The sequence below is a fragment of the Xenia sp. Carnegie-2017 genome, unplaced genomic scaffold (assembly GCF_021976095.1).
Source record: "Xenia sp. Carnegie-2017 unplaced genomic scaffold, XeniaSp_v1 HiC_scaffold_14, whole genome shotgun sequence".
Classification (NCBI taxonomy): Eukaryota; Metazoa; Cnidaria; class Anthozoa; order Malacalcyonacea; family Xeniidae; genus Xenia; species Xenia sp. Carnegie-2017.
This window is the reverse complement of record NW_025813447.1, coordinates 9,645,480-9,662,654: the sequence shown is the minus strand read 5'-3', so window position 1 is coordinate 9,662,654 and position 17,175 is coordinate 9,645,480. Positions and strand designations below refer to the sequence as shown.

General features: G+C 36.3%; 6 protein-coding genes across 12 annotated transcripts in view; 2 read left to right on the top strand and 4 right to left on the bottom strand.

The window, feature by feature from the left end:
* LOC124434934 overlaps positions 1-2,697 on the top strand; it is a 3,567-nt gene extending 870 nt beyond the window's left edge. For 2 of the 4 annotated variants that reach the window (XM_046984880.1, XM_046984881.1), the window contains exons 2-6: positions 438-831; positions 936-1,930; positions 2,010-2,093; positions 2,164-2,196; positions 2,318-2,697. In XM_046984880.1, the coding sequence (XP_046840836.1) occupies positions 1,084-1,930; positions 2,010-2,093; positions 2,164-2,196; positions 2,318-2,352 (999 nt within the window). In that variant the 5' untranslated portion in view covers positions 438-831; positions 936-1,083 and the 3' untranslated portion in view covers positions 2,353-2,697. Of the gene's footprint in view, positions 1-137; positions 197-437; positions 832-910; positions 1,931-2,009; positions 2,094-2,163; positions 2,197-2,317 lie in introns of those variants that run through there. The other 2 variants (XM_046984882.1, XM_046984883.1) reach the window with 2 other exon arrangements.
* Positions 2,373-14,540, top strand: LOC124434933 (replication factor C subunit 5-like). Of its 2 annotated transcripts, none has more exons than XM_046984879.1 (11): positions 2,373-2,389; positions 12,246-12,310; positions 12,429-12,565; positions 12,653-12,732; positions 12,805-12,878; positions 12,960-13,119; positions 13,209-13,290; positions 13,758-13,887; positions 14,011-14,088; positions 14,160-14,214; positions 14,291-14,540. In XM_046984879.1, the coding sequence occupies exons 3-11, from the start codon at positions 12,554-12,556 to the stop codon at positions 14,397-14,399; spliced, it is 780 nt and encodes a 259-aa protein (XP_046840835.1). In that variant the 5' UTR covers positions 2,373-2,389; positions 12,246-12,310; positions 12,429-12,553; the 3' UTR covers positions 14,400-14,540. The 2 variants fall into 2 exon arrangements, with proteins under 2 accessions (XP_046840835.1, XP_046840834.1); XM_046984878.1 differs by lacking the exon at positions 2,373-2,389 and adding an exon at positions 12,082-12,174.
* Positions 2,676-5,026, bottom strand: LOC124434932. The gene has a single exon (XM_046984877.1). The coding sequence runs from the start codon at positions 4,915-4,917 to the stop codon at positions 3,664-3,666; it is 1,254 nt and encodes a 417-aa protein (XP_046840833.1). The 5' UTR covers positions 4,918-5,026; the 3' UTR covers positions 2,676-3,663.
* On the bottom strand, positions 5,451-11,544 carry LOC124434930 (myosin heavy chain, striated muscle-like). 3 transcript variants are annotated; one of them, XM_046984871.1, is made up of 8 exons: positions 11,422-11,544; positions 10,659-10,762; positions 9,681-10,068; positions 9,336-9,409; positions 7,886-8,929; positions 7,430-7,812; positions 6,150-7,317; positions 5,451-6,055 (listed from the first exon to the last, which is right to left on the bottom strand). In XM_046984871.1, the coding sequence occupies exons 2-8, from the start codon at positions 10,684-10,686 to the stop codon at positions 5,595-5,597; spliced, it is 3,546 nt and encodes a 1,181-aa protein (XP_046840827.1). In that variant the 5' UTR covers positions 10,687-10,762; positions 11,422-11,544; the 3' UTR covers positions 5,451-5,594. The 3 variants fall into 3 exon arrangements, with proteins under 3 accessions (XP_046840827.1, XP_046840828.1, XP_046840826.1); XM_046984872.1 differs by lacking the exon at positions 11,422-11,544 and adding an exon at positions 11,071-11,294; XM_046984870.1 differs by lacking the exons at positions 10,659-10,762; positions 11,422-11,544 and having other exon boundaries at positions 9,681-10,652.
* Positions 14,475-15,723, bottom strand: LOC124434938 (zinc finger SWIM domain-containing protein 7-like). The gene is made up of 6 exons (XM_046984887.1): positions 15,615-15,723; positions 15,470-15,503; positions 15,139-15,241; positions 14,971-15,049; positions 14,794-14,819; positions 14,475-14,713 (listed from the first exon to the last, which is right to left on the bottom strand). The coding sequence occupies exons 1-6, from the start codon at positions 15,685-15,687 to the stop codon at positions 14,606-14,608; spliced, it is 423 nt and encodes a 140-aa protein (XP_046840843.1). The 5' UTR covers positions 15,688-15,723; the 3' UTR covers positions 14,475-14,605.
* Positions 15,715-17,175, bottom strand: LOC124434937 (DNA oxidative demethylase ALKBH2-like). The gene has a single exon (XM_046984885.1). It carries the CDS (start codon positions 16,948-16,950, stop codon positions 16,183-16,185), a length of 768 nt encoding a protein of 255 aa, XP_046840841.1. The 5' UTR covers positions 16,951-17,175; the 3' UTR covers positions 15,715-16,182.

Here is a 17,175-nt window from a genome sequence, read left to right as displayed (position 1 = left end):
GCGATTGAAACTGGTAACATAATCAATACGGTGCATGACTGGTATAACTTTAAATTATATAATTTACCGAGGGGATTACGCAATATTGCTACGTTATTTTGAAATACTTCGACAGCGTTTACCTGCTGTTACTGTAAAAAAATTTTCGTAACATTGGCAAACTTTTATCAGTTTTGGTTCGTAAAAGTTTTCAAAAGTTGGTTACTCATTCATATTCAATACATTTACAAGATTTTAACGATTTACCAGACGTCTACGGCTTGAGAACGAAACATTTATTTTTATTATAATCGATTTCATCATCGCACATTCAAATACCTTCAATATATTTGCCTGTGAACAAAGGTCTATAGCTTTGCTACGAAGTGCGATTTTAAAGTTGATGATTTTGTTCTTTAGTCAGACGCCGTCTTTCATGTCAATTATATTTTTTTCAGCTTGACAATATAAAAGAAATGGCCAGACAAGTTGCAGCTCGAACTCGAAACGTCAGTTATTCTTCATATTATGGTATTAACCACTCTCTTTCGATACCCGCACCACTAACCGTGAGTAACCAGTTCAACATTATGGACCAGAGTGTGTTTAAGACGCCACCCGAGGGTTGCACTCCAGTTGATCAGAAGAGTTTCAACTTTGATGACCATTCCTTGAAGTCCCTTCAGGCAACAAACAACTTATCTTTGCCTTTGCATGTTAAGTTAGATGACTCTGGTGTTTGTCAAAGCACGATAAAGAATGATCATGGTGATGCTGGAGATAAAGAAGCTTTCAACAGCATTGATGATGATAGTTATGAGTTTCACACACCACCTGAGTTCCATGTTGAAGGTTATTCTTTATTTTTGATATTTTTTCACTTTGGCCTACATGACCACAGGTTTATAAATTTCCAGTGTGTCAACACAAATTAAATGGTTTCTTTATATTTCAAGGAATGTATCCTGATCATCTACCTTTGGCATTTGCACCAGAAGATGACAATCTGTTAAGTTCTTTTGAAAAAATGCTTGTGAAACATGATGTACCTGATTGTAAAATGGCAAATGACTTAACAGAATTTACAAATGGAAATGTTAATTTATGGAAAGTGAATCTCCCAGTAAAATTGACCATGAAGCATTCAAAGAAAATGAGGTCGAGTTAATAATTGAACAGGATGTTTTAACATTGGAAAGTGCCACAAATTCAGAACAAGAATCTACAGATAAAGATAGTTTTGATGAATCACAGCAAAGTCCACAAAGTTGTACACAAGAAGAGGATGATTCTGGTATTTCTCTAGTTGACGAGAATGACATTGTTCAGGACACCACAAGCAGGATGGTGGAAAGTATGGTTAATACTGACATTAAGCATGGAACTGATTGTGACACAAATGCAAGCAGTAATCAGAAATCTATTGTTGAAGTTGAATTTCAATGTTCCGAAGCAAGCAATTTGGAGCAAAATTCTTCATTCGATCAAGAGGTACAATCAACAAAAGCATTGACTAACCCACAAAAGAACTCTTTAGAATGTGAAGAAAACTTGATAGGATGGCAAACACGACACAAACGGACTAGCAAAAAACGAAGTGATCAAGATAGAACGAATGACCATAAAGCCAAGGTTACAGAGATTTTATCTAAAGAGGGGGATTCTCTGCATAGAAATTTATCTACAAAAAGTGGTTTCAGTAAGGATAAGAAGTCAATACAGAAAAGTAATAATGATCAACAGAAAAGCAATAGTGTAAACCAACAGGAAAGCGCTGGGAAACGACGTCGTGGTCATACAGGAAAGAAAACAGACAGCAGACACATGAAGAGTCAGAAAGAGAGACATATGATGTCAGAAAAACAGAATGATTCTAATGTTCAAAAGAATAAATCACAACAAAGTAAATTTTCTTACAGAGATGCTTTGCTCAAATCTGGTTCAATTGCAGGTATTATGTTGTTTTATTATGACGTAGGCAATTGAATTGTGTTCTTGTCATATATCCTATCAAACTGGTCTTGTTGTAGCTTCAAACTCAAAGGGCTATCTTAGAGTATCTTCTCCATCACGAGCATTTGATCTAGAATTAGCAGTGGATTATTTATCATCAGGTAAGGTTGAAAAGAATTGAATTTTTGTGTTAAAAATAAGAGACACGAACATTGTTTTCTTTCATTGTAGTGTGGAAAAGTGTAAACAATTTGCAGAAAAAAGGTTTGAGTATTTGTTATTACCAAAATTACCAGGGAGGGAGCAACCTACAACAATAAAAAAGGAAAAGTACATGGTTTTTATCATCATTCATGTCTGATTAGCAATACATTTATTGTTTTAGATCCCACGCAAGTGTTTGTTTATGATGGCCAATAAAATGTTTAACATTAATCGCTAATGACAGAATATTGAGGTGAATGTAAAAAGTATAATTTGTGACTGCTTTGCTTAATAATGAATCAAAACTTTATGAATCAAAACAATTAAGTAATAGAAGTGTGCACTTTCAAGCACATTTTAACCGACCATTATCATATATATGCCTGTCTTGTTGTAACAACATGTAAGGTGTTTATTCCCAAGTTGTCAAAATGCCACCCTCATTACAAACTGTTCAAATATTTATGAAATATTTGTGAAGAAGTGGCTCAAAGTCATCACACAATCCCTTGAAAATATAAAAATATAACTATATCAAATAAATTGCATTCATCATCAGTATTAACGAAGTAAACTTTGTTGCTTGTGCCTTAAAAATCAAACAATAAAAAGAACTAGTTCATGATTTTATACAGTCTGATTTAAAAACCCAAAATTCACATTTGCGTTTCCAATATACACATATTTAACATGTTTTTTGTGTCTTTGGTGATAAACCAATTAGCGCACCTGTGCAGTCGGAGAGACGTCTTTTTAATTTTTTGCACATACATTCATTGTCTTCAATTTTTTCTATCACTTTAGCTTGTTCTTCCTTAAGATGGGATAGTTTGTTTTTCACAGTTTCTTCCGATGTTTGTAGTTCACAGACCTCTTTTTGCAGTCTTTCTATTTCCTCGGCAAGCTTCAACTTTTTCACATCAATACATCCCAACATTTCCTCAACTGAGTTTATCTCATTATCCAATTCTCCTTTTGACATTTTAAGACTGTGCAGTGTAGAATGCATGGAGTCAACTTTTGCAGTATCATCAGTGATTACATCCTTCAGTAGACTTTGGAACTTCAAAGAAACATCTGGTTCCGAAAGCAACTTGATTAAAAGTACAGGAGTTAGAGCATTGCCTTTCATAACATGTTCTATCATAGGTGGTGTGGCTGGTTGTGTTTCAGGCATATTTTCACTCAAGTCAGGACTTGTGCTGCTATTTGGAGGCGTTAGTATTGATATGTTTTGAGTGACTTCATTAACTGCATTATGCTCAGTGGAAATGTGTTGCAATAGCTCATTATCAACATTTGCGAGCCGTAATGCCTCAGCTAATATGTCTGTACTTTCAATTGATTTATCTAATGATTTCGTATCAATTGAACATTGTGTTTCTTGATTGGATATGTCTTCCGACCATGACATGTCTGATTCATCCCCTGCATGACTTATGTTCACACGAAGGTCTATCTGTTTGTCGATTTCAACCTGTTCATTGTCACCACTAAGAGACTCCAAATCGCATGTCTGGTGGTCAGTCATGCCTCCATTATCCATGTCACATTGACTAGCATCAGCATCAATATTTGTGACTGAGTCATTATCAATGCTACTTTCAGCTTCATCTCTCTGGTAAAAACTACTTTCTCTTCATCGAGTACACCCACTGTTTGTGGCTTTTCCATAAAAGATTGCTCAACTGTTCCCAAGGGATAATTGACAAGTGTAGTGGCCTCTGTGACAGAAACATCAGTGCAAGAACTACTTAATTTTTCTGAGACATTTGAGGACAATGCTCCTTGCCTATCTGAGGTGCAATTGCTTTTGCGGTGCTCACACAAGCATTCCTCTGATTGCAGCTCCATCTTAACGATAGGAACTGAACAACTGGAAAACTTGTATGCTTCTATCAATGCAGCAAATCTCTGGTTATTGTTCTTCAAAGCCACTAGAATAGGTGTTTCGTAAAAATTATTTGAGACACTTAGATCAAACCCCACAACATTCTTCAAGATCATATCAAAACACAAGTTCACAGTTTCATTTTGTGACATGGCTGCAAGATGCCAAACTGTGTTACCATCCAAATCTTTTTGCAAAAAGCCTTTTCTAATATACTCCTCTCTTAGTTTCTTTTGTTTTAATAAATGCACAAGGCTCTCACACAGCACCTTGAGCAAGGCCTGATAGTAGTGAGCTAGTCGTGGACAGGTACATTGATTTTCCTTCAATAATTTTAGGCACAGAGAAAAAGGAGTATTGCGCTCAACATAATCAAAGCGAAGTAGCAGCCGGGGTGATTTCGTCATAAAAATATCAAGAACTTTGGTGAACACCTGAACAATGTTATTTAAAGAGTATCGGCGACCACGACCCATTCTAGGATCCACCGCCCGCTCGTGAGCCTGACAAGCAATGAGTCGATGTAAGGCTGTTTCCCCTTGAGAATTTATGACATCTGCATTGAATCCTTGATTTAACAGCCACTGCAGGGCAGAAAGTTTTCCATACACTGCAGCCCAGTGAACTAACGGGAAGCGAAAAAACGTACAGCTGTCTTCAATGTCACCGTTTTTGTTCCATCCACGCGATATCGCTTTAAGAACGCTTTGTTTGAATTTCTCAGCACTTTTAGGGTCGTTTCTCTTGCTCGCAGTTAACAGCAATAATATTTCATGATGCGTGTAGCTGCAATCTTCGTCGCAGTAAACTGTGTGTCCTTCTTTAACGCCGAACATTACTGAGCCCTTTTTCAAAAGCCTTTTTTTCTTGCTATGTTTTGATTCAAACATGCTTCATGCTTATTCATACTACACATGGCTAAGATGGCGTCTGGCTTGTTGAAAGTACTCACTGCGCAGGCGCTCAAATTTGAACTTAGATTTCAATTTGGTCGTGTGTGTGTAAAATAATGGTGTAATCATGTGGTAATTTTGTAATTCTCGATATACATTTTGACTAAGACAACTCGCCATCTTTACAATACTAAACATGCACAAATTCACACGTTGGCAAACATCACCTTGACTTCACTATTTACCAAAATGTAAAACTACACAACCATTCGTATTTCTCTGAGTCTCAGGCACCGTCATGGTTTCTATTAAATTGAAAATGCGCTTTATCAAAAATATCAAAGAAGATCAATCAATACATGACATTAACCACATCAAGCTTTTAAATATGTTTAGACTGTGAATTAATTTTACACAGGGACAGTTAATATAACTTACACGAGTAGTTGTTTCATATGAAGCATGCCACCGCCACAGTCTTTTTTCCAAAAAAGTTGCTGTTTACTTCAAATGCATATTGAAATCATGGATATATTTCGAATTTGTAATTTTCCCAACAGCAGTTATCAATTTGAGCTGGAATACTTCAGAAGTAACAAAAAACAACAAAAAATGAACACGATTTGTTTGCTAAATGCAAAGTATTCATACAACAATTGTCAAATTGAGGTCATTTAGGGATTGCGAGAAAAACTTTTGAATTCAAAAGAAGGACTTTCAATATCAGACAGTTCGCTTTCAGAAATATTCTGTGCTTTAGCTCTCGGCAAATAAGTCACGTGACAGTCCTCTTCCTGCGTATCACTGGCAAGACTGGAGCGTTGGTTACGTCCTCGTCGCTTCTTCGAAATCGATAAAGTTTCCAGCCCATCACGTAGATCGCGGTTTTCTTTGGCTAATGTTAGCATCTCTTTTTCAAGAGCTGCTTTCGTCCTCTTCAATTCTTCGCATTTTTGCCGCTCTTCGGTCGCCATATCTGTTGCTATGGAAATAGTACGATGAAGATCGCACCTTATGGATTCGCTCTCCTGCAATTTTTCCTCCAGAACTTGAGTATGCTGTCCTAAGTTCTTTAATTCCTTATTTAGCTGCTTTAAGTCTTGAAGAGAGCCTTTGCATGGACACATGTGAGGGTCTGAAACGCACAGGAATTTTACACAGACATCTGACAAGAAAGTATATTATGCAGAAATATGATGGGAGATGATTTAACAACACGAGCAACTTACCATGAGAAAGCGTTTCTTCATTTTGTGGTTTAGTTTCGATTAAATTTCCATCGTCCAAAGCATTTCTCAGTTTATCAAGTCCTTGCTCTAAATATCCTAAGAGTCCACGGACATCATCTCTGTTAATGTTCACTTGGACCCCCTCATCCCTCAATGTCCTCCCAAGAAAATTGTCGTCACTGGTGGCACAATGAACTTCATCCTTTGATGTACTACAACCATCTTCAAGTATTACCTCATTCTCAAGTGGAGTAAATAATTCGTGGATATTGCTTAAGTGGAGTTCTTTCGTCGGTATGATGTCATCTTCCTTGATATCATCATTATGAGTGGTATCGTTCTTAACCATGACGTCACAGATACTAACGACCGAGCTATCATTTACGTCATCACTAAGGGTGAAGTTAGGATCAGATTGTAAACGAACTATGATAGAAAGAAGGGATTTTTTCTCTTCGTGTAGACGGTAGATTTCCATTTCAAGTTCAGAAATTCGCCTATCATTATGCACTGAGTTGACTTCAACGTCTGTCTTTTGGATGTCATATTTTTGTGTGGAGTGGCCTTCCGTCAATTTTTCATCTAAGCATTTCAATTCGTTTTTCAACTTTGATAGAGTTTCGTCGTTTTCGTCATTTTCGTGCTCATGTTGTTCAGCAAGCAACTTGCGCATTTTTTGTAAAGTGTCGGCCAAGCATGTATATCTTTGCTCTGTTGTGAAAATGTCCGTGCATTCGGCTTTAACGACCGCCGAGGATTCGGATTCTGTTGCGCTACCAACAGAGGATTCTCGTTGGTTGTTAAGTAACTGCATGCTCTGGAGTAGAACCCGTTTCTCTTCAAGAAGTTGCGCAACTTTGTCCTCCAGGTTTCCCGCGAATGTGATTTCAGCACCGGAATCCTTAGAATGGTCTTTATCATCACATGGTTTACCGCTATCTGTCTCCAAAGTTACATCATCACTTCCTTCGATGTGACAATGATTTTCAGATTCAACTACAGTCATAGTGGATGCCTTGGAAATGTTTTTAGAATTGTTTGAGTTAGAAGAAGTGTCAGCAAAATTATTATTATCGTGTTCTCTCGATTCCGAAGGAGATCCTTGAGCAGCGTATAAAGAAAAAAGGTTTTGAAGTAATGTCCTCAGCTCTTCATGCAGACGCTGAACCTGAATGGATATGCAGCAGTATAAGTATTTTATTTAAAAACAACTTAACCATGTCAAAAAAAATGAATACGTTTTGTCAATGTCATGTTTTCATAAGACGAAGAACACAAACCTCATCCTCCAAATCTTGATTCCGTTTTGTAAGAGATGAAATTTCATTGTTTGCTTTTTTCAAGCTCCTTCCTTGTGATTCTTCTATTTCATCCTTGAGAGCAGTAATCTTTTTCTCATATTCACTTTTGAGTTGAGCCTTCATAACGTCACCACGATATGACAGAACATATTTCAGATATTTCGCTTCTTCCTCCATATCCTCGTGCTCCATTCGTAGTTCGGAATTTGCCGCCTCTAATTCGTGAATACGCTGTTCACTGTCCTCCAACTTCTTGCACAGCTTTTGAATACAGTCCAGTTTCCCCACACCGTGATCCATGGAAAGAGTGCGCTCAAGTTTTCGAATCTTCTTCGTAACACGCGCTCGTTTTTGATCACCATCTGCAGAATAATATGGAGTGAAAGTCAGAATTACGATTTAGCGTAAACAAATCATATGCTAAACCATTCCTACCTTCCTCGACAGCGTCTACTTTTTCTTCCATGTCACTGACGCTTGTGTCTGCTTCCAACTCCCCCGTGACGTCACTCGAAGATTGGAATTTCTGGATCATCGCAAACCTCGTTTCCAATAAATCTTTCTTCTGCTTCTCAAGATTTCGAATCTTGTTGGCTAAATCATCAATGCATTGTTCGTTGGATTTCAACTTCTTTTTAAACACATGTAAAGTAAGAATATCTTCAGTATCAGCCGGCAAAGTTTCGGGCTCGACAAAAACCTCCTCACTGCTGCAAGGTATGACTTCTAATGAAAAATTATTCTTGGATTCCATCTCCAGTTTTCTTCTCTTTTGAGCTTCGACGTTTCGTACCTGTTCTAAGACTTCCTTCAGAGTGGATGTAAAAAAAGCAGCGATTTTATTTTGTTCGTACAGTAGATCGTCTCTTTCTTTACGTAGTGTTTGTACGATATCTTTCGTAGAGCTTAACTTTTTCAATAATATTTCAGAGTTTTTCTTCGCAACAGAAGAGTCAGATTTAACCTCGTGAGTTTCTCGACAGACTCTTTCACATTCTTGCAAGTGACCAACGGCAATTTTACGACTGTGCTCAACACACTCGTACTCCGTGATTAGATTCGTATTTTGCGCCCGCAATTCCTTGAGTTCATGCTCGGCGGTTAACAACATGAAGCTGAGACGATCGCGTTCTGATGCCAACACATCCTTCTCGCGTCGTAAGTAATCCATTGTACCCGAACCATCTTTCAATTTCTCCTTGAAAGTGACAATTTGTTTTTTATTTTTTGCATTCTCCTGCTCCGTTAGCGATAATTTCTTTTCCAAGTGAAGTACACTTTTTTCGCGGTTTTTGAAATTTTCCCTTAATTCAGCAATGGTTTTCTTCAATGCTGAAACCTCACTCGACGTTGAAACTATGCTGCTGCTGCTGTCAGTGTCGCACTCGTTGGCGTTATGTTTTTCACGTTTGTCGCTCGTGTCACTAGCTTTAGTGTAGAATTTGTATCCACCAAGTTCACGCAGTACCACTGGCTTATCTGTCGTAAAAAAAAACCGGGTTTTCGTTTTCAGCCAGAAAACCTCTCGTTCATATAAAATGGACCGCAAAAGATCGATGACTTGTGGAGAGGGGCTCATATTGATACATCCATGTATGTTAATTCGTCTTAATCCACAATCACCATTGATTTCAAAAGAAACGAATAAATTTAAATGAAACATGTAGCCCCTTTAGTCATCGATCTTCGATACGGTCCCTGTATGAAGGAGGATTACAGTAAATTCAAAAGAGACTTAACTATAATGTAAATTGTGACAATTTAAAAGTAGTAAGGTCAGGAGAACCATAGGTGTTGACAAATACTTTAAGCCCCGCACCCCCTTTGAAATATGAACGATTTTGCATATTTTCCACCAAATTATAAGGAATTTAGAACGTGTTACCATTCTCAGGTTTTCTCAAATCAAGAGTACTGCGACAGCGGAAGAATTTTGGATTGAGCACACCGCTCTTTTTCCTATAAAATGCATACATCGAGATTTGTAAGGCCGTAAGCTGTAATACACGAGGCACGTTTTACATTATTCACTACGATACAATTTTTTTGCGTCTATGCCACACGATTCGGATGAAATGTATGTTGGTGTTCGGCATCGTTGCAAATCACGACACAATCGTCGTTAATCACTCGGTTAATCATGTCTATTGAAGAACTCAAGTGTATTAAATATCGCTCATTACATCACAAGAAAATGAAGTATGACGATTACCCAGAAATGACAACAAACCTTGCGCTCAAAACAGGTTCAGATAATTTTCTTTCTTTCATAAAATCAAATGGATCGCTACTTTTGCCATCTTTACCATACTTTACCACGCCATTCTCGACCTCGTCTTTTTCAACTCCAGCCACATTCTCATTTTCAACATCCCTATCTGTCAACAAGATCTCACTCGATCCCTCGACAACCCTAGGTAAGTGTTTCAGAACACCAACAGAGCTCATAACGATAGACTTATCAAATTTTTCTTCAGTTTTATCTTTTCCTCGCGATCCTGGCAGTTGATCATAGACAGTGGTACCGATTTGTCGAGATAACACCGATATAATTGTGAGTTTAGCCGCAGCTTTTTGAAATACCCGAGATGCGTTTGACGTGGGCCTGATCACGAGCTCTGAAAAAGGCGAAAACATCGCACACTTTACAGGGAGAATATTTTTCATTTAAATTCAACTTTACTGCTCGGATTTTTTTTTGCAAACGGAAAAATTCAATTAAATAGTGATGACAAACACGAATTATGTTGTGCTGCACGGCACGAAAAACACATCCATCATTCTCAACAACCTTCTGGAAATTGAAGAATGGAAAAAATTATTGCATCGTCGTTGGCAATCATGTTGTAGATGCACAGCAATATTGTTGAATCTTTTTTTGTATCGACTAAAAGAAAGCCTTTTTGTGTGTGTAACCGACAACCTTGGATGGCTTTTTCCCATATCAAAATCTTATTCTGTGTTGATGTTGCAGTGGCCATCTGACGAGAATTATGCGCAAAAATATTTAAACTTTGCAAAATTTAACTATTACGTAGTGTGAACACTTTCGTAGAGGTTTTTGGAAAATCCTTTTAAGTCGCTTATATGCACTCGTAACTAAACTATTTCACCTTTGAACCAATCTCATTTATGAAATCACATTCTGTGTTTTACTTAGAAAGTCAGTTTCAGTGATGTACCTTCGAATGTACGTAAAATTATGTACCTTCACATTTGCTTTCCGCAGACAGCATTTTCGTTCTGGTAGTTTGTGAATTTTCTTTCCGAAGTCAATATATCACCGTTTTCAATACTCACGCAAGTGAAGATCTGTAATACGAAAAGGAATTCCATAATTTATAATGTCTATTTCACATGTCGTTGAAAGATCAATAAAATAAGTACAAAATAAGATGAAAACAATCTTTATACGGCATCCTAGACTAGAAACATGAAAATTATACCAAAAATCAATTGCTAGTTAATAAAATAATAAATACTTCACTCGTCTCTCGATGAAGAAACGTGTGAAGACAATAAATGTTCAATTACTGAATGACATCTCAATAACCGTGAAATTGGTTTGGAAAATTTGTTTTAGTTCGAAGGTGCACATGACAAATACGACAATTACTTACCTAAACAGAGAACAATACAATCTAAACAATAAACGTTTTGAAGAAAATTACGAGCATCTGTCTCAAATTGTCTGGCATCATCATATATAAGCTCAACCATAAGCCACAAACGAATTCTTCAATCGAGTTTAGCGCAGAGGCAAACACTTTTTATTGGAAAGGTCAAAACGAACCTAACTGTTTGCAGTCATGCAAACGTTTTCTGGCCCACCAAATGAAATAACGAAGCCAGACGAATTTGACAGGATGAAATAATAATGTGGCAAAAAGTTAATCGTGGCTTTACCACTAACAATTCTATGCGATATAATGGTAATATTAAGTTGTTCTAACAAGCCAATAGAGACTTACCGTCATTCTTAATGGTATATTTCGAACACAGGTTTTTTGCAATTAGACACGCGTCATTGGTGAATCGTTGTAATTATGAATGAAATATTATATACATGTGATTTCGGGTGCATTTAAAAAGCCACCTCACACAATAGGGGTTTAATATTTTCCGATGACGTAACTATTAGGGTGTGGACTGCGAGTGTTGGGTTACACAGAAGGGGCAAAAAGCTGTGTAATGAAAGGGGAACCCAAATTTTTATCAAATTCAAATAAATGTCGACGCGTCAAATTGAATAATGCCACAAATATCGAAATGAGTTTATGATGCTTTTTTAAGTGACCTTCTCCGTGCCAATTCCTCCTGTTGTACATAATTATGTCAATAAACGACTGAGCTGTCTTGAATGCCTGTAACGATGGTAACGATAAACATGGGCGTACCCCCCGGTAGGAGTGAAGGTAGGCTAGGGGAGTGGCAATTACCAAATTTTCGGAAAAACAACGCAAGATTGGGTAAATTGCTAGTCGCTAGGTAACCCCACGAAATACTAGCCGCTAGGCCCCGTCATTATAAGTTTTTTAATTTCAAAATACCACTCCTGTCGATGTTGGGGTCATTAAAATGGTCATTGTCAATGTATCGCAACTTTTTGTATGAGTACCCCCATAGTACCCTAAAGTACACATACCAATATACGCATAATATACGCGCCAAATGGCGGGTACTATTTCCAATATGGCGGATAAAGAACTTGTAAATTTGCCATGGTAAATAGGCCTTCACTTTCAACTGACTTAAGCAAGAAAACGTTTTACAACTCAAATTTTTGTTTAATTAGGGTGGAGAAATATCGTCCAAATAACTTAGACGAGTTGATTTCTCACAAAGATATTATCAAAACAAGTGAGTAGATACTAGATAAGTATTTGATATTTCGAAGTATTTCCAAATTCCAACGGTGCATAAAACCGGCCGTTTGCAAATAGTTTCTGGATTCACATTTAAAACCTCATCCTTCCAGTTCAAAAGTTTATCAAAGAAGAAAGATTACCTCATCTGTTGTTTTATGGTCCACCTGGGACAGGCAAGACCTCGACAATTCTTGCTATCGCTAAGCAACTTTATACTAAAAAAGAATTTGGATCTATGGTTTTGGAAGTGAGTTTCATAAAAAAAATGAAAACATTGGCAAGATCTCTTGTCTTGAAATGCTTTCTTCCTAATATTCACTATTTTTCCAAACAGCTTAATGCTTCAGATGACAGAGGAATCGGCATTGTCCGTGAATCCATACTCAGTTTTGCAAGCACAAGAACAATCTTTAAGTAATTCAATGATTATTGCATATGGTTAATATTAATTTGCAGTTAATTATTTCTTAAACCAAATTGAAAAAGGTCTGGATTTAAGATGGTGATTCTTGATGAAGCAGATGAAATGACATCTGATGCTCAAAATGCATTAAGGAGAGGTGAATAATGTCAACTGACACAGTTAATTCTACTTAAACAGCACATGCCACCGGAATTTATAATGCTTTTTGTACATATAGTAATGGAGAAATTTACAGAAAACACCAGATTTTGCCTCATTTGCAACTACCTCAGCAAGATAATTCCAGCATTACAATCTCGATGTACCAGATTCAGATTTGGTCCACTCGATATGCAACAAATGAGTTCAAGGCTTGACTTTGTGATTGAAAATGAAAGGTTTGTATATCTTTGAGTTTTTACTATCATGCAAGATTTGATTTGCAAACGTGAATAGCTTTCCTTACCATTCTACTTTCAAATTATAGAATAAATGTTGTCGAGGATGGCAAAAAGAGTTTGATAAGATTATCTGATGGTGATATGAGAAAGGCTTTGAATATCTTACAGGTAGGTGTATTTGATTTGTATATGTAATAGCATGGTTTCGAGTGCAATTTGGAAGAAACATGCAGAGTGAGTTTTTCAAAGACTATCAAAATTGCAAAAGTGCAATTTGAAGTCTTTGAAAACCTCACAAGAGCATGTTTTCCAAATTGCATGAGAAACCATGCTATTACTTATTAATAATATACATGAAAAAATTTCTCAATTCTGTTGACTTTTAACTTAAGTGTACATACATTTCAGTCGGCAAGTTATTATTATCGACCAGCTCGTATATTTCAATTAAAACTTACGCCAGCCACTGTAATTGCTTTGTTTACATTAATTTAACTTTCCTGCTTTTCAAATGTTTTATTTTGATTGGCTCTAACATCACTTCTTTGTTTGAGTAACCAATCAGGAGCACATTTTTCGAAAATAAATTGCAACGGTGTTTCGCTTTTTTGCACCAGTGTTTCGCTTTTTTGTAGAGTACTTCGATCGCATTTGACATTGTCAATGAGGAAAATATCTACACATGCACAGGAAAACCTCAAAGAAATGATATAGCCAAAATTGTAGATTGGATGTTGAATGAAGATTATAAAACATCTTATCATAGTATCCTTTTACAAAAACATTTCAAAATACTCCTTAGCTTTGAAAGTGTAGTGTTGAAGTTGAAGCATGTATGTGGTTGCTATTTTTGCTTATTGCGTGAAATGTAGATCTTAATGCAATAAGATATAATGGAACTTAAAACAAGGAAAGGACTTGCATTGGATGATATCCTGGCAGAAGTTCACACCTATGTACATAGAGGTACAATGACTAAAACATAAACAGGAGACTCTAAATGTTATTATATCAAATCATGGCTTGTTTTGATTTAGTTGACTTTCCTGCTGTGGTGCGCATGCAGTTACTCGACAAAATGGCAAATGTAGAGTAAGTACTTTTCTTAAAGCTCGTTCTGTTATGATATTTTTCTTTTAACTGAAAGCAATTCGTTTTTTATACCTAGGCATCGACTGGCTTCAGGTACTTCAGAAAAGATACAACTAGGTTCATTACTTGCAGCATTTCAAGTGGCACGAGACATTGTGTCTAATAGCATTAACGAAGCCTCATAAGTTCAAAGGCTAAGTGATAGCAGATTAAACTTCCTAATATGACTACTATGAAGTCAAAGCAATGTTAGATAAAAATTGACTGTAAAAATAGTATTAATATCATATTACTGCAACATAAATAAATATTTATCTTCCAAAAAATGGCCTTTCTCAATGAATACAAATGATCATATCTTGCCAATACTTACTTAATGTTAATCAATATTTCATGAGGGACTTTCCATTAAGATATTGGCAAAGTCCTCCTTGCTCACATTTTTCACAATTGAGGTTCCAAGTTTAAGAGAAAGATGTACAGCCAACACATGCTTACACTAGAATAATTCAAGGATGAATTTATCAAATCATTACCATTGAGCTGGTATAAATTGTCTAATAAAACAGATTGTCATACCATTAGCATCTCTTCTTTCATCAAGACTACATGAAGTAAACATTGTTCTTAACAGTTAATCATGAGAACTATTATTAATTATAGGAGAAAGAAATAATACAACCAAGCAGATATGGTTTTCCAACCAATAATTTATTATTGTAGTAAAAGGAAAAATGAAGAATGTACAACACATACCATAGTAAGTATATGATGGGCATGTGCAATATTCTGAGGACATTAGACACAAGTAAATTCGTCCAGACAAGCCTTTAACCTTAAATGTAAAAAGGCAAAGTTAAACTGAAAGATCTCAAAAATTAGCAAAAGCAAAAGATCTCTCAATTTCAAGTTTATCTTTATTACTTGGAATGCTTCTCGGCCTTGAGGAGAAAGTACTCTCGTTACCAACTGACGATCAATCAAATCCAAAGCTTGCAGCAATGTCTGTGGGAATACAAGCCGTAACCTGAATGGAATATTCCACAGTTTTAAACCTTTACTACGGTTTCTTAAAATGTACTGTATCTTTTTATATCACATTAGCATTATAAATATTAAAATAAGCTGCTTGCATCTTGCATACATTAAATAATTATGGACGTCGTCCTCGATCCTCGTCTCATAAACACAAATTGTATAAATAATGAATAACAGTAAGATTGCATCGTGAAAGAAATAAAAACATTGTACTCACGCAGATAGTAATTCATCGCTGGGCACCTGATTGTCTACCCACAATGAAAAAAGGAAAAATTGATGAAAATCTTTCATTCATTTGTATGAAAGAGCAGAAATATCAAATAAATTCAAAGACGCCATTCCAAAATGTGTAAATTTACTTTCTCGCTCTTCGTGCTTTTCACGTTCGACCTCTTCAAATAGTTTTAGAGCAATTTCTCGTAGTTTTCTCATGCTTATAAATAATCTCTCGAACCCATATATGACATATTTGCTTTATTCAACTGCATAATTTAATCTATACATTGACCTCAACACACATTGAGGAGCCTGGACTATCATATCCTATATCCTTATAAAGTAAATGGTTTGAAATGGTTTGAATCTACATTTATAAACATATCCTATATCCTATATCCAGTCTATTAACTTAAACTTTATTGATTTAATTCACAAATCTTAGCCATCATCAGTAACATACACTGATAAGTTTCAGTTACCTAATTACTTAATTTGCACATGACTATAACTAGAAATATAAAAAGATATGAATGTTTCTGAGATATATTGGATACAAGACTCTAATCAAAAGTTCAAAACACTTTATTGCTTGCAACATTTGTTGCACAACCTTTTTTACGCCTTTCCAAAATAGGGTAGTTTTTATTCATCGACATAATACATCTCCTTTTCCAGAGGGAATATAAACATCCAATGCAAGCATTAGAATCATTTCCTTGTGTGCATTTGTCTAAATGTAAGGTTAACCCTTGGTCCACGGCAATTTTTACGAATTGGCAGTGAATGGTACCAGAATGAATTAGTTGGGTGATTCATTAGCAGGATGCTGCCTGATTGCAGACAAAGTTTGACAGGTTCAATTTTTCTGGTTGCTTTGGCTCCTCTTGAATCCTGGTGACGAAAAACAAATTGTCTCTCCTGACCAAAGGATAGAGAAGCTATTGGGCTTTTGGCAATCAGCTCTTTTTCATCATCTTTATGTTCACCCATGTGGTCAATACCATCTTTGTATCGATTAATCAGAACAAAATTGAAATACACCCCAATCATGTTCACCAACATGTCCCGAAGTGCTTCAAGAAATGGAGTCCATGGTTCTGCAGTAACTGTTGTCCCTGAAAATGTATATTTCAAGCCATAATCTCCAAATGATGCTTGTTTCCGTGGGACCTGATGCCACTTTCCAAAAACCTGAACCTTACTCTCTTTCTCATACTCAATTTCTTTTTCAAGGAATTTGAACATCTTGTACGCATCGCCAGCCTTAAACAGAATACTATATTGCAATTCTAAATTCTCAGCTGTAATTCTCCTCCATTCAGGCTCAAGCCTTCTGCTCAAGAGTATCGAAATGTCATCGAATTTACCCAAAATATTATTCCTCGCTAGTTTATTTGATCGTTTTCCTTCTTCCAATTCTTCGTTTTCCTCTTTCTTCTTCCTTTTACCACACTCGATAAAGAAATTTTCGATCATAATGAAGTAATATACTGATGATATTTGAGGCAGTAGATGAGGAGAAGCCAAAAACAATAGAAATGCAGAAGTGCAAAGTAACCTATACCATGCTTTCACAGATAACGATGATTATATTTATATAACCAATGAAACGCGTCCGCTGATTGGTTTAGAGCTGTGTTTGCATAAGCCTGTGCCAAAACCAATCTGAGCTCAACCAATCAAATCAATCAATCAATCAAA